A 16,323-nucleotide genomic window follows, 5' to 3' on the forward strand; every position below is an offset into this window, starting at 1 on the left:
CCACTATGACACAGAAGTATAACTCCAAGTGTTTTCTGTTTCACACTGTTTATTTAACAATATGGTATATAAGTAAGAAATGAGTCTTTAACCAGTTTATACAGTGATTTCATTCGCTCTTCCTTATATTTATAGTATTTTTGCTTAATAACAACTTGCATGATTTACAATATGGAGCTAGAACGTAACCCACCCCAAGTTTTATTCAAGTTTGTGTTTTTGAGAGAGGGGAATAAGGATGGAGGGTTGATAGACAGCTGGACTATTTATTTATCTCTTTTCAAAACAAACAAGCAGTCAAGCAGTGAACACCCATTCCCCCTTAGGATAAGAGTCCTTCTGTCCCCCATTCCCCCTTAGGATAGGAGTCCTTCTGTCCCCCATTCCCCCTTAGGATAGGAGTCCTTCTGTCCCCCATTCCCCCTTAGGATAGGAGTCCTTCTGTCCCCCATTCCCCCTTAGGATAGGAGTCCTTCTGTCCCCCATTCCCCCTTAGGATAAGAGTCCTTCTGTCCCCCATTCCCCCTCAGGATAAGAGTCGGCTGTCTGTTCTCTTTATATACTTAACTTTACACAACAAATGATGACAAACTTTTTAAATGACAGAACCACAATTTTCTACATCTGCAAGTCAAGACAGAGATTCCGGTTTCCAGGCTAGTGAGATTTTGTCCTTGTTTTGTTTGTGTTTTGAGAGTTTGGCATTCCGTGTATGTGCGTGTCAAGTGTTTCTGCATACATGCCAGTGCATTACAAACTGCCATAGTCCATTTCCTATTTCAATACAAATGGATAGTTCTCCTCGAACACACACACACGTTACAAAGAGGAAAAAGAGTCCCTCCCTCTCAAATGCAGGTGGATCTATAAAAATGGTACAACACTTTAGATTACAATTGCCAGGGCTACATCTGGAATGGCTCCCTATTCCTTATATAGTGCACTACACTATATTGGGAATAGGGAGACATTTTCTGGATATATGTCCCAGGAATGAGAAGAGCTTGAGAAGAGAAAAGAAACCTATCCCGATTCCCAGACAAAAATATTTTACAGTCTCAACACTAAACAAAAAAATGCTTTACTTTAACCAAAAAAAAAGTACAAAATTAAAAGTATGAATACTATAATGCAATTGTTTTGTACATTTTCTTTAAAAAAGAAAATGAAAAAGGCATGACATCATACCAAATACCAAACAAATAAAACAAAGTCTGAGCACATTTTGGTCTCAACCCAAAAAAATATATATTCTTTGTGATTTAAACGTCTTTTAAACAGCAATTTGCAAAATCCCGACTCATAAGGAAGAAGAAACACCAGTTTTAGGAAACATCAACATTCCCCTACTAGTGTTGGCATTTTTCATTTTATCCCATTTTCTCTCTTTTTACATCTCTTGAAACTATGTACATGTCAGTAAAAAAAATAGGGAAAAAATGATTTTTCATTACTTTATATACATTACAAAGTCTCAAAAAGGGGACGGGCCCAGAGTCTGAGTACATCAGTGGAGGATGGGGAGTGTGGGTTGTTTCTGTATAAATCCCAAATGGCACCCTATTCCCTACATAGTGCACTGCTTTTGAGCAGGGCCCTAGTGCACTAATTGGGAATAGGGTGTCCACCTATTTGGGACACAGCCCAAGTCTCCTGTTTAATGCTACAATCCCTCCACAAACTTCTCCAGCGTATCTCCCGTCGTATCCCCTCCCGTGCCCAAGTCATTCTTCAACCCTCCTCTGGCGGGCGTGTTCATCTGCGATAGCATATCGCTCTGCTCCGCCAAGTGTCCCTGGTCCATGTAGCCAGGCATGGGGCCCCCCAAGCCCGGGTGGGGGGACCCTGGGTGGGATGAGGGCTGAACCTGGGGTGAAGGGCTGGAATGTGGGGGTTGTTGCGAGGGCGGGCACGGGGATTGTACAGGTGCAGGGGACCGGTTGGAGAGGGATTTGGCCATGGGGGATTGGCCAGGGAGGTGAGCTCCAGGCTGGGGCTGGCTGGCCAGCAGGTGGGCCTGGGGACTCATGGTGGGGCTAGGCAGGACCGGGGAGCTGCCCATCTGCTGCTTGAGGATGGCCTGTTGGTTAGAGATACTCTGCTGTTGTTGCTGGAGCATCCGCTGGTGCAAGAGGTTCTGGGTGGTGGAGGTGGGGTCCATGCCCATGCCAGATTGACCCATTTGGGCCATGGGAGGGAGCTGGCCCTGGGCCTGCATGGCTAGCTGCTGCATGTGGAGCTGAGAGTAGCTGGCCGTCTGGCCTTGGGTCTGGGGAGGGAACGGACCTGGATGGGCCGGCTGCTGCTGCTGCTGTTGTTGTTGTTGTTGTTGTTGTTGTTGTTGCTGCTGCTGTTGTCGAAGGAGCTGTCTCCGGTAGAGCTCCTGTATCTGGGCAGCGTTGGGTTGGGGGTTGTGTCCAGGGTTCATGAGTTGCCCCTGGGGTCCTAAGGCAGCCATCCCTTGGGCGGTGGGTTGTTGAGGCTGCTGCGGGGGCATCCCGGGCCTCTGGCCCCCCCCGGCCCCAGCCTGCATCGCCGGCTGGGCTCCCAACATTCCCGGCTGCTGTTGTTGCAGGGGGTTGCTGGCGTGGTACTTGGCCGTTCTCTGTTTGATGAATGCCGCCATGAGCTGGGGGTTGGACTTCAGGATGTTGAGGACCTGCTGCTGCTGCTGTGGTGAGCTGGGGGACTTGAGGGTCATCAGGAGGTCCTGGAGGGCATTGGGGGCGATGGCACCGGGTCTCTGGGATGGCGTCTGGGGTCTGGGACCCCCCGGCTGGGGGACTAGCATCCTCTGAGCCTGTTGCTGAGGAGACATCATGGGTCTCTGTTGCGTCGGTATCCCCTGCTGGGGTTGACCCACCTGAGGGACTCCAACTCCTGGTTGTCCAGGCTGAGCTCCCGCTATGGCTCCCCCAGCGCTGGGCCACTGACCAGGGGCCATGGGCTGCTGCATGCCCTGGGGCCCTCTGGGTCCCACCATTTGACCCCCAACCATCTGCATAGGTCCGGCCATGCGTTGCTGCTGCTGGGTGTGAGGCTGGGGGTTCTGCTGGTGCAGTGGCAGGCCGTTCATGTTGACCCGGTAGTTCTGCTGGTTCTGCTGCTGCGCCTGGGCCACCATCTCAATGTGCCGCGCCATCTTGACCGCAGCGAGAGGGGGTTGTTGTTGAGAAGGTTGTTGAGGTTGAGGGGGTGGCTGGGGTTGGGGAGGTTGCGGGGGGAGAGGTGACTGTTGCTGGTGTACAGGAGACGCTTGAGGTCCCCCTTTGCCCTGGGAAGCTGGCGTAAGGGGATGACCGTTGCGAGGAGGGAACACTGGTGACATACCTGCAGCGTTTGGGGTCTGCGGCTGGTTCGAAAGCAGTTGTTGGGGGGTTTGGGGTGTGTTAGGCTGGGGGTGTGAGGGGGTGGTGTTGGGGGTTGTAGTGGGGGCCTGAGGGGGGGACGGTAAGCTCTGGGGCATTGCTCTTCCCTGCATGGTGGCCATTCTTCTCCTCATCATCTGAGCCTGCTGTAAGCGGTGCTGGAGCTGCTGCTGCCTAAGCTTGTGCTTGATGTTAAGACAGAACGGTACAGGACACTTGTTCTCCTGGCAGTGCTTGGCATGGTAGCAGCACAGAGCAATGAGCTGCTTGCACACAGGGCAACCACCGTTAGTCTTCCTCTTGCAACCTAAAATAGATAAGATATGTTATTGTTAAGGATATATCGAAGTGTATTGGTTGATGTTTTTCCTTTGAGAAATGAAGAAGCAGCCCTGTTCAGAACGAGGGTCGAGTGAAGTGTACTGTTTGTTAGAGGCGCGTGACCGGAAAGCACGCTCCACTTTGTTTTCATCCGGTATTGAACACAGTTTATCCCATCTTAAATTGTATCGACTATTTACGTTAAAAAATACCTAAAGTTGTATTAGGAAAGTTGTTTGAAATGTTTGGACTAAGTTTACAGGTAACTTATGAGATATTTTGTAGTCATGTTGCGCGAGTTGGAACCGGTGTTTCTGGATCAAACGCGCCAAATAAATTGACATTTTGGATATATAACGACGGAATTAATCGAACAAAAGGACAATTTGTGATGTTTATGGGACATATTGGAGTGCCAACAGAAGAAGCTCGTCAAAGGTAAGGCATGAATTATATCGTTATTTCTGACTTTTGTGTCGCGCCTGGCGGGATTAAATATGATTGTCTGTGTTTGTTTGATGGGGTGCTGTCCTCAGATAATGGCATGGTTTGCTTTCGCCGTAAAGCCTCCTTGAAATCTGACACCGTGGCTGGATTAACAAGAAGTCAAGCTTTAATTTGACATATTGCATGTGTATTTTCAAGAATGTTAAATATTTACAATTCTGTAGTTTGAATTTGGCGCCCTGCACTGGATGTTGGTCAGGTGGGACGGTAGCGTCCCATCTAGCCTAGAGAGGTTAAGTGCCTTGCTCAAGGGCACAACGGCAGGACACTGATGCCAGCAACCAATTTCATTACCTTTGGTGTGCTGCACCACGCGCTTCATCTTTTGGCAGGACGGCAGGCTGCAGTTGGCGTTGCGACACTGGCAGGCGTGAACCAGGGACTGGATGCAGCGCTGGATGCTGAGACGGCGTGACTCCTGGGGGCTCTTAGAGGCCTCGCCGGCGCCGCCCGCTCCATTGCCGCCGTCGTCGTCCAGCCCTAGGCCCCACTTGACCATCTGGTGCTCGTGGCCCTTGGCGGCGTAGCAGTTGATACACAGGTCAAAGTCCTGAGAGGTGGGGGTTAATACATGCATGGGCAGATGTAAGTGACAGAGAGGACAGCTATTGCCTGCTTGCTCTTTAGGGTCTAGGCCGGTTTACTGTAAAGCACTTTGACAACTGGCTTCATAAAATTCATTTGATTGATTGGGACACAGGAACATGGTCTAAATCTCCAAAGACGGTGAGGATGTATGCACACGTGTGTGTGTGTGTGTGTGTCTTACCTCACAGACGGTACAGTGCCAGCGTGTCTCCACGTGGTGTTTACACTCGTTGCAGGTGTAAACGAAGCGGTCCTGACCTTGGTTGTGCAGCTCCACCAGCATGCACATGGTGCTCCACTTACACCTTATGGAAACAAATGGTAGGAATTCATCAACCAATGGTCCTCTATGGCAGGGGTTTTCAAACCTCTCCTCGGGGACCCCCAGTCGTTCCATGTATTTGATCTATTCCACAGCTAGCACACCTGATTCAACTTGTCAACTAACCAGCCTTGAATAGGTGAATCAGGTGAGTTAGTTCTGGGCTACAAATAAATTGTGAAACGTCTGGTGGTCCCTGAGGAGAGTTTAGAAACCACTGGCCTACGGAACGCTCAACCTTACCGTCTGAGAGCCACTACATCCATCAAGCAATTTTAAAACTGGCTTAAAAATACCCAAACTCACTTTAACAGACTATCTCTGTGAAGGCCTTTCAGCATCTACCGTTGTTGCTTTAGCTGGCTTGATTCTTACTGAATGTTTCCTTTTTATTGATACATTTAGGACACTTAACAGAGGCTCTTATCCAGAGGGCCTTAGTCAGTGCATTCAACTTAGGTAGGCAAGTCAACAGTCATAATTGTTCAATTCTAACGTAGAATTCAAGAGGTAGAAGTTTGAGATTCCTCCATTATGAAAAGCGCTATACAAATCAAATGTATTATCATTACCTCCTGAGAGAGCTGAACTCCCAGTGCTTGTCCCGGGCCAGGGTGAGGAAGGCGTCGCGGCCGTCCATCAGGTCACAGTTCAGCAGGGGGTCAGGGTCCATGATGGGGGGCAACATGTTGGCCATCTGGGCCGAGTGCAGGTGGATCACAAAGAACACCTGGAGGGAGAGAGGAGAGAAATACTCTTGAAGAGAGCATCACTCAATTCCTGATTGTTTGCCATTGGGTTTGGGTCAGGCCAATAATATCCCAGCTCAGAGATTATAGAAGAGAACTGACACATGGCACCATTCTAAGAAACAACTTCATAAAACAGTTATAGCCATTGAAAGACGACATGCATTTCAAAGCAAGCGTGGTGACGTCATCATACCTCTTTGTGTTTGTCAAGGCTGGCGTAGAGCTTCTGGGACAGGTCATTGGCTACATTCGGCATGCCAGGCTTCTTCTTATTGGTTCGGCTCACGCTGCCCTTGTTCTTATTGGTCTTCTTGCTGTTCTTCTTCTTGGCGTTCTTCGTGTCCCCCGGCGTGCCCTGAGGGGAAGAGAAGAGGGAAGAGTTTGAAAAATATGGCAAATTAACAAATGTTTAGACACAGGACAGTGAGGGCACAAACATTCACCACATGCATGTTATGCATTTGACTATTAAATTATTTCCCATTAATAAAAACATTAAGACAAATTTGACTAGACAGGTAGGAGTTATGTATCGATAATGATGTCTCTAGTACTATCATCGGTCTACCCTATGACTCGTCTCTCCTCCTCCCACCTCAGGTGTGTCGGAGCAGGCTACGTTCTCCTCCTTCTTCCTCTCTTCCGCCTCCTGTTCCAGCTCCTTGATGCTCTCCTCCAGCACGTTGGGCCAGAAGTCCCCCTCGAAGTAGGGCATCTCGTTGGCCTCCGTCAGACAGTCCTCTGTCGCCTGCTTGAAAATGTCCTGGAGAAAAACATAGGAGAAGAAGATTACTTTAAGTGTCCAATGGACACAAATGTTCAACTAATATGAGTCTTCTGCTTGGCTGGTTGTTGCTGTTCTAGCCCTATTAATACATTCAGAAACCTCAAAACACTTTAGAGGTTGAAGGCTTGGTTGGCCCGGTTGCATAGAAGACAACTTTCCCAAGGCTAAGGCTGGGGACTCAACTGTACCAAGTCTACAAGATAGGCCTGAAAGGCTTTAGCCATTGAGAGGCCTACCTTGAAGTTGTGGATGATCCTCTCCACAAAAGCAGTATCCAGCATCTTCTTGTACCACTCCTGCAGCCTCTTGGGCTTGGGGGATCTAACTTTAACTCTTAATCCTTACCTTAATCCTAACCTTAATCCTAACCTTAATCCTAAATCACCTTGAAGTCATGGAGGATCCTCTCAGCGAAGGCCTTCTCCAGCATCTTCCTGTACCACTCCTGCAGCCTCTTGGGCTTGGGGATCTTCTGGTCGGCAGGGTGGCAGTGGAAGATGTAGTCGTCCCCCTCGCTGGGGGGGCACGCCCAGATGTGACCCTGAGAGTAGCTGAGGGGGAGAAGAGACAATGATTGGTTGTTTTGGTAGGGAGACATATTTAATGCAAGTGGGGAGTTACCTCCAAGTAAAGTGCTTTTATTTGAGAAAACTGCAATATGAATGCATATCATTGTACTATTAATTAAGACCTACCCGAGTTTCTTTACATACTCCAGGTAGCCAATCAGGATCTCATGATAGACGGCCGTCCTTAGCAGTCGAGGTTTGAAGAAGTGAATACTGTCCAGGTAAGATATGTAAACCCGTCTGTGGAGGAAGGGAGACACAGGAATAAACAAATGTCATCAATTACCCCGAACCAGCCCCATGTAGGGGGTACAGGTACTCTAGACCAGCCCCATGTAAGGGGTACAGGTACTCTAGACCAGCCCCATGTAGGGGGTACAGGTACTCTAGACCAGCCCCATGTAAGGGGTACAGGTACTCTAGACCAGCCCCATGTAAGGGGTACAGGTACTCTAGACCAGCCCCATGTAAGGGGTACAGGTACTCTAGACCAGCCCGCATGTAAGGGGTACAGGTACTCTAGACCAGCCCCATGTAAGGGGTACAGGTACTCTAGACCAGCCCCATGTAAGGGGTACAGGTACTCTAGACCAGCCCCATGTAAGGGGTACAGGTACTCTAGACCAGCCCCATGTAAGGGGTACAGGTACTCTAGACCAGCCCCATGTAAGGGGTACAGGTACTCTAGACCAGCCCCATGTAAGGGGTACAGGTACTCTAGACCAGCCCCATGTAAGGGGTACAGGTACTCTAGACCAGCCCCATGTAAGGGGTACAGGCACTCTAGACCAGCCCCATGTAAGGGGTACAGGCACTCTAGACCAGCCCCATGTAAGGGGTACAGGCACTCTAGACCAGCCCCATGTAAGGGGTACAGGCACTCTAGACCAGCCCCATGTAAGGGGTACAGGTACTCTAGACCAGCCCCATGTAAGGGGTACAGGTACTCTAGACCAGCCCCATGTAAGGGGTACAGGTACTCTAGACCAGCCCCATGTAAGGGGTACAGGTACTCTAGACCAGCCCCATGTAAGGGGTACAGGTACTCTAGACCAGCCCCATGTAAGGGGTACAGGTACTCTAGACCAGCCCCATGTAAGGGGTACAGGTACTCTAGACCAGCCCCATGTAAGGGGTACAGGTACTCTAGACCAGCCCCATGTAAGGGGTACAGGTACTCTAGACCAGCCCCATGTAAGGGGTACAGGTACTCCAGACCAGCCCCATGTAGGGGGTACAAGTACTCCGAACCAGCCCCATGTAAGGGGTACAGGTACTCCAGACCAGCCCCATGCAAGGGGTACAGGTACTCTAGACCAGCCCCATGTAAGGGGTACAGGTACTCTAGACCAGCCCCATGTAAGGGGTACAGGTACTCTAGACCAGCCCCATGTAAGGGGTACAGGTACTCTAGACCAGCCCCATGTAGGGGGTACAAGTACTCCGAACCAGCCCCATGTAAGGGGTACAGGTACTCTAGACCAGCCCCATGTAAGGGGTACAGGTACTCTAGACCAGCCCCATGTAGGGGGTACAGGTACTCTAGACCAGCCCCATGTAGGGGGTACAGGTACTCTAGACCAGCCCCATGTAGGGGGTACAGGTACTCTAGACCAGCCCCATGTAGGGGGTACAGGTACTCTAGACCAGCCCCATGTAGGGGGTACAGGTACTCTAGACCAGCCCCATGTAGGGGGTACAGGTACTCTAGACCAGCCCCATGTAGGGGGTACAGGTACTCTAGACCAGCCCCATGTAGGGGGTACAGGTACTCTAGACCAGCCCCATGTAGGGGGTACAGGTACTCTAGACCAGCCCCATGTAGGGGGTACAGGTGCTGACCTGGTGTTTGGGAAGGAGCAGTCCGAGCCGTACTCTTGAACGTGCATCCCGAAGAAACACACATCCACGCCGTCGATCTCCTCAAAGGCGAAAAGCGCTTTGGTTCTGTAGGGGAAGGTCTCCGACATCTCACCTGTGTCCACAAACCTGACCAGAAAAAACAGAAAGACAGACGTCTGTCTACATCGAACATTAACCACATGTGTCAAAGAGGCCAAACTGAATGGGCGGCGGGTAGCCTAGTAGTTAAGAGCTTTGGGCCAGTAAACGAAAGGTCGATGTGCCCTTGAGCAAGGTGCTTAACCCTAATTTGCTCCTGTAAGTCACTCTGGATAAGAGCGTCTGCTAAATATGGACTGACCATTGAAGGCAGTAACAGGGAGTGTTTACAGGTTCAACAACATGGGATTTAAAAGATGAATATATGATCATTAGGTTTTATGTGGTGTATTCTTATCTCTTGGGCTCTCTGCAAAGCCAAAGTCAAACAAGGGTGCCAACCACACTGTTTACGGGCAACAATAAAACAGGAGCGTGGGCAAATATTTAGTGTATTGACTATGTTGAGGTACAGACAAGACTTCCTTACATGCTGTGAAAGTGCCTGCACAACTAAAGTAGTGCAATAAATGTGTATACCGTCAGTACTCTAAAATGTTAGGTAGTGCACTACACGTGCGTGTCCACTCCTCAGTCTCTACCTGGATTTCATGCCAGGTTTGACCTCTGTAGTTTTGTCAGAGCTGGCCACCACTCGTACGTACACCTCCCCTGCCTCAGGGTGGTTCTGCCTCTTCAGATACTTATTCACCCGGTCCTCGATGTACATGCCCAACCGCGTCGTCTGCAACCCTACACACACACGGAGAGATTGGTCCAAAAAGGTCACAAACCAAGCCTTCATTCAGCAGGACATGTTTTATGTATGAATAAATGTGCAGACAGAGTCTAATTTAGCTTAATGCCATGTGGATGGAAAGGTCAAACACGCTCTCTGGTACTACAAATACCAGAGGCAAAACCGCAAATGTGTGGGTGAAAGAGAGAGCTACTGCAGGTAATTGGAGAAAGCCAGTGATGTCATAAGTCCATGACATTTACCATATGGAAGTGGTTTGTCATAAAGAGAAAGGCTTCTGTAAAGCTTGAATAACTAGGCTATTAAACTGATGTTCAAAAAGATTTTGGCTTTATTTTCGATATTGCATGACGAATTGGCTAAGTATTCCAATACTCTTAAAGGGGAAATCAGCCATTGATACATCAATTTATGACCTTGAAGGGTTGATACAGTGTGTACACATTGATTATTGAAAAATATAACTTAGAAATGGCTCATGAGCTCAGTTCAACCATCGTACCCCATCAGAACCCAAAATAAGCTGTTTTACTCCAATGTTTGAAAACAAAGTAAATATAACCAAACACTATATACCGTAATTTCCGGACTATTGAGCGCACCTGAATATAAGCCGCACCCACTGAATTAATTTTTTGTAATTTATTTTGAACATAAATAAGCCGCACATGTCTATAAGCCGCAGGTGCCTACCGGTACATAGAAACAAATGAACTTTACACAGGCTTTAACGAAACACGGCTTGTAACAAAAATAAATAGGCTTTAACGAAACACGGCTTGTAACAAAAATAAATAGGCTTTAATGAAACACGGCTTGTAACAAAAATAAATAGGCTTTAAGGAAACACGGCTTGTAACAAAAATAAATAGGCTTTAATGAAACACGGCTTGTAACAAAAATAAATAGGCTTTAACGAAACACGGCTTGTAACAAAAATAAATAGGCTTTAATGAAACACGGCTTGTAACAAAAATAAATAGGCTTTAACGAAACACGGCTTGTAACAAAAAATAAAAAATTAGCAGTAAGCTTTAGTTGTCTTTTTGCACTGAGTCAATTCCTCATGCTGCTGTTTCCAACGTCTTATCATCGACTCATTAAGACCAAGCTCCCGTGCAGCAGCTCTATTTCCTTTTCCAACAGCCAGATCAATCGCCTTCAACTTGAAAGCTGCATCATATGCATTTCTCCGTGTCTTTGCCATGATGAGGGTGACAAAATGACTACCGTAATCAGAATGATGGGAAGTTTGAGAGCGCTCGATTTAATCTAAACAGTAAACAAAAAAGTTGTTTGACCTTAACCCGTTCGGCAATTTCATTGGTCTAATGAAAGCTTCATGCCGGCAAAAAACTGAGCACGTCACAGAATGTTTTTTTTTTTAGAAAAAAAATTGAAAGCGGGAAAAATCCATATATTAGCCGCGTCATTGTTTAAGCCGCGAGGTTCAAAGCCTGGGAAAAAATGTGCAGCTTATAGTCCGGAATTTACGGTAGCCTATAATAAAACTATATTTTTGATACCACAGATGCTCAGCCTTGCATCCATAGCTTGGTCTATGAATTTGAAAGCAGTTACATTTCTCCAGCCCCATCACTCAGCTTTGTACCGAAACAGGGGCGGGGATAACGCTGTGTTATTGTTTCAACTGCGGATTGCCACTTTAAGATGGGGCTTAAGGCCAGGGAATGGAAAAGAGGACGTACGTTTTGCAGAAAATTTGTTGTCTTTCCGTGTTTTCCCACTCTTCTTCAAACAGTTGTCACAGATGAAACTGCAAGGTGAGAGAAAGAAAAAGAGTCATTCATGTAACTGGTATCGAATAGAACTTCTTCCCACCATTTTGTGACACTGTCAGAGATTAGGCTGGATGTTTACCCGGATGGCCAGATGACGTCATAATGTAGAACACATATCTGATGCATCTTCCGTCCGCAATCTTTACAGTCAACAAACCTGGTGACAAAAACACCACATCTTGGTTTACTACAGAAACCCATTACCCGTTATGTCCCCCATTTAGGGCAACAGTTTCTCTTCTTGTTTGTTTCAATTGTACTGTTCATGATATGTAAGAGTGCTGATTGGCTTGACTGCTAGAACAGGAAGCCATAGAGAGATCAACATTCACTTAATATTCCTCCAGTTCTTACGCACGTGCAAGCAGACCAATGCAAGTGCGCCTTTGTAGGAGGGGTTGGAACACAATACTCATATGTAGCCCATTATTCATTTATATATTCATAAAAAATATATACTTTTGTTATAATAAACCTCCAATGTGTAAATAGAATGGAAATTAAAAGGTGAGCAAAAGTGGAGATCTACGAGTGGCTCTTATGTTGTCTATTAAAAATAATCCACGTGCCAAAGGTGTACATGTTGAAATGCTCCCCTACGTGATATAAAACTAAACACCAGATGGCGCTTCAGAGCTGAGCAGGAAGTCTAGTAGGGACATTGCAGGAGCAGCAGGCTGATATGAAAGGTATATGGAGTGAGTGTGAGCTGGTTAAAGAGCCTTACGGTTCAGGGTCTAGTGTATCGTTCTTCTTCCTCTCAAACTGGTCTTTACATATCATTCTGAAGAGGCAGAGAAGACAGCAACTGGTTAGATGACACGGTTAAATCATGACATGAAACAAACATTTACTGCAAATACCTGAATAAAAAACAAGACCCTATTGGAGTTTGAATGAGATGAAGTGGAGAACAAGGTAAGCAGAGACGGGTTGACTCACGTCTGTGGTTGTGCCGGGTCGTCCCCTAACGTCACATTGTGCCCCTGGATCTCATTGAAGCACTTCTCACAGAAATGATACCTGGAACAAGACGAGACACACACATACACACACTATAGCACACGGAACACAGAAAATGGCACCAGGCCCAAAGAGCACCAACAGACATTCAAAACATCCACTTGCCTCAACTAGATATAACTGAATTGTGGTTGTCGTACCTAGCTTCCTTAAGTAGACGCATTAACTAAGTCACTCTGGATAAAAGTGTCTGCTAAATGTACAGATCTGAAATACGATGACTACCTAAAAAGGTTGTCAGTGCATATGAACATCAGAAAAGTCATTCCTATGTCAGAGTTGTACAGTACTTGCACTTTTAACTTCAATGCATATCTTTCCATTAGGACTTGGGAGTGTCAGAACAGAAGACCATGCTGCAAGAGAGATCAGGGCCTGTATATTCATAAAGCATTTCAGAAAAGGAGTGGTGATCTAGGATCAGATCCCCCCCGGATCCACGTTATCTTATGGCGTTATCTGGCGATCTAAAACGGCCAAACTGATCCTAGATCAGCACTCCTAATCGGAGATGCTTTATTAATATGGGCTCAGAGCATGCGGCCTTGTGTTACAGCGTTATGCTATCTATTCACACGCCACGGCCGCTGTGCTGCACAACCCCATTCCAACGCATGCAGAGGAAAAACTAGCTGCAGTTACATGACCTGAACACCAGGCGGAGCAAGGGGGCAGTGTTCTGATTGAGCACTCTGCCATTTAGCGCAGAGAGGCAACTCTTACCTGTTCTGGTAGCTGTAGTAGGTACCGCCGGTGGGTATGGTGCACAACTGCTTACCATAACAGCAGAGAGTTTGAGGAGAGAACTCATACTGCAAAGGAAGTGGCCAACAAGAAAATGTTAGAATACAGATTTGCAAGAAAAGTTCATTTCAGAGATGCAAACAATCTCTGCCTCCGATCCCTCCCTCCCTTTCTCCACTACCCTCCCATCCCTCCATCTCACCTTGCGGCCGCAGCAGTAGCCAAGGCTCATCATAACGGGGTCTATCTCCAGCTCAAACACCTCGGCCAGCTTGGAGCAGAACTTGTAGACGCGGGACGTCTTGCGGTTGTAGATCCAGGCGTTGTTGAACATGACCCAGATGTCTTCCACGTACTGCCAGGGTTCCTGGTACTGACCCGTGTCCAGCTTACGCTTTATGGTGGACAGGTCGATGGGGTTCTTCACGATGTCAAAGTAGTCCTGGGGGGAAGAAAGTCAATTGTTCATCAGACCGCATCAGTCAATCGCTACACCTAACAAACGTATGCAGACATGGGCAAAAATTAAGACTTTCAGCTTTTCATAGAAAATAAAGTGAATATAACCCATGATTCATCCAAAAATATTGTCAGACCTGCCAACCCTGTCCAACTTTTTGGAGTACCAGACGCGCGCGGCAAATTGGAGTTCTTTCCCCACCGCATGCTCGTGCGCTGTTTGTTAGTCTGATCGCAGTTATAGAATTGTACCAAATCAAGTCTATAAAAGGTTGGAATACTTTATTTGACAGCATTCCATTTACACACATTAACAAGATCTAATTAGAAAGAACAAAGGGCCTTCATTTTTATTAAACAAATAAGTTATTTGTTTCTGTACAAACTTTACAAACGTCTTATCCACAATAAAACATTTTTTAAACTCTGATATGATAAGAACAAATGTTTGAAGCAGAGCATCAAATAAACATGTTATCCATAATAAAAAGGAAAAAACTATGATAGGAAACAGTGGGTGAGAACAAATCTTCTGGAGACCTTCAAATGTTCAGGAACACATTTCCTAGACAGGTAGCTAGCAGATTTAGCCTTACGCAGCAGGGTATCAGGGTAGACTTCTCTGTGGCAAACAGTTCTTCTGGCAATCATTGAAACCTTGGTAACAAGGGCACTCATCAGGTCTGTACTGAGGGAGCCTCTGTACTGGGTTTTGTTCTTGGAAACGAGACTGAATATTCGTTCGCAGTCTGCATTGCTGTGGAAAATGACCAATATCCCTAACATCACAGCCGAAAGGTGTGATGTGCTGATTTCTCTCCAGGCCTGATCCGTGCGCATGTTGACCAGACTCTGCTCAAATGAGTTCACACTATTAGGCAACACCATCTTCCACCAGATCAACAGAGGCTCCCTCAGAAATAATGCAGGGAAAGCGTGCCATGAATAAGTTGAGGGATGAGAACTTGGCAGTCTGCCTGTTGGCAATGTCAGCGACCACTGCATGCTGGAGGAGCACATCGGCAAATGGAAATTTCAGCAACATGTAGTCTACTGCAGAAGACAATATGTTTCTGACATCTGCATAGAAGGTCTTCAGATCCAGCTTGCCTTGGCTTCCTATGTAGGTGCGGGTGTCCTGGCCAATGGACAGCTCCTCGTCAGAAAGCTGGTTTTGTCTCTCCAGGTAGAGCGTAGGCTTGACACCAGTACATTTTTGTCACGAGCACACATGCTTAGACAAACATTATGGATCACACCTGGTTCAGTTCAGTCCTCTGAAAAAGTATTTTACAAGACATAAATAAAAGATTCATACTGATAAGTACAGAACATAGCAAATATATATGTTTTGTGGAATTTAGCACAGATTGTATGTTTATTCCATTACATGTACAGTATAGAATGGAGATAATTATCTATAACGTTTTTCTTAGCACATGCCCCCAAGTTTAGTCTCTACAGTAGAGGAACGCTTGTCACCTCTCAAACAGGGCCAATCACTAGGGCCAGCTCACATGTATTGGATTTTTAAACAACACTAAAAGCAAAAATCATTTTGAAAACAAAAACAAAAGATCGCATTGACAGAGTGCAAACTGTCTACACAGGCTACCGCAAAGGGAATCTGACCGCTGTTCAGGAGGCTACCGCAAAGGGAATCTGACCGCTGTTCAGGAGGCTACCGCAAAGGGAATCTGACCGCTGTTCAGGAGGCTACCGCAAAGGGAATCTGACCGCTGTTCAGGAGGCTACCGCAAAGGGAATCTGACCGGTGTTCAGGAGGCTACCGCAAAGGGAATCTGACCGGTGTTCAGGAGGCTACCGCAAAGGGAATCTGACCGGTGTTCAGGAGGTTACCGCAAAGGGAATCTGACCGGTGTTCAGGAGGCTACCGCAAAGGGAATCTGACCGGTGTTCAGGAGGCTACCGCAAAGGGAATCTGACCGCTGTTCAGGAGGCTACCGCAAAGGGAATCTGACCGGTGTTCAGGAGGCTACCGCAAAGGGAATCTGACCGGTGTTCAGGAGGCTACCGCAAAGGGAATCTGACTGCTGTTCAGTAGCCTACCGCAAAGGGAATCTGACCGGTGTTCAGTAGCCTACCACAAAGGGAATCTGGCCGCTGTTCACCAGAAGGGTCTAGTGTTTCAGCCTATGTAAAAGTGCCTATTGTATTTCTTTGCAGCGCATACATCATTTCAGAGGTTCAAAAATGTAAAAAATCTCAAATCTAATGCAAAGACATTTTAGAAGCATTGCCTCTATAGCTAATACCGGACACTGCATCGCGCAGTCTCCTAAACTCCCGACTCCATTTAATGCCAAGATGTTTATATTTATTTTTCATTATACTTTTGTAATGCTTTTTGTGACGTGTA

The 16,323-nt window shown here is 46.9% G+C and overlaps 1 protein-coding gene across 4 annotated transcripts in view; it reads right to left on the minus strand.

Moving 5' to 3' along the window:
• Positions 1 to 17: 17 nt before the first annotated feature.
• The window catches only part of LOC106590442 (CREB-binding protein-like), a 72,527-nt gene continuing 56,221 nt past the window's right edge, over positions 18 to 16,323 (minus strand). For all 4 annotated transcript variants that reach the window (XM_014181510.2, XM_014181517.2, XM_014181503.2 and 1 more), the window contains 16 exons: positions 13,687 to 13,926; positions 13,464 to 13,552; positions 12,660 to 12,740; positions 12,445 to 12,501; positions 11,797 to 11,874; positions 11,625 to 11,692; positions 9,758 to 9,908; positions 9,057 to 9,203; positions 7,341 to 7,454; positions 7,031 to 7,196; positions 6,454 to 6,621; positions 6,052 to 6,213; positions 5,679 to 5,836; positions 4,966 to 5,089; positions 4,491 to 4,746; positions 18 to 3,675 (listed from right to left, as the gene is read on the minus strand). In XM_014181510.2, coding sequence (XP_014036985.2) covers positions 1,664 to 3,675; positions 4,491 to 4,746; positions 4,966 to 5,089; positions 5,679 to 5,836; positions 6,052 to 6,213; positions 6,454 to 6,621; positions 7,031 to 7,196; positions 7,341 to 7,454; positions 9,057 to 9,203; positions 9,758 to 9,908; positions 11,625 to 11,692; positions 11,797 to 11,874; positions 12,445 to 12,501; positions 12,660 to 12,740; positions 13,464 to 13,552; positions 13,687 to 13,926 — 4,071 coding nt within the window. In that variant the 3' untranslated portion in view covers positions 18 to 1,663. The remainder of the gene's footprint in view (positions 3,676 to 4,490; positions 4,747 to 4,965; positions 5,090 to 5,678; positions 5,837 to 6,051; positions 6,214 to 6,453; positions 6,622 to 7,030; positions 7,197 to 7,340; positions 7,455 to 9,056; positions 9,204 to 9,757; positions 9,909 to 11,624; positions 11,693 to 11,796; positions 11,875 to 12,444; positions 12,502 to 12,659; positions 12,741 to 13,463; positions 13,553 to 13,686; positions 13,927 to 16,323) is intronic.

The sequence above is a fragment of the Salmo salar genome, chromosome ssa02 (assembly GCF_905237065.1).
Source record: "Salmo salar chromosome ssa02, Ssal_v3.1, whole genome shotgun sequence".
NCBI lineage: Eukaryota > Metazoa > Chordata > Actinopteri > Salmoniformes > Salmonidae > Salmo > Salmo salar.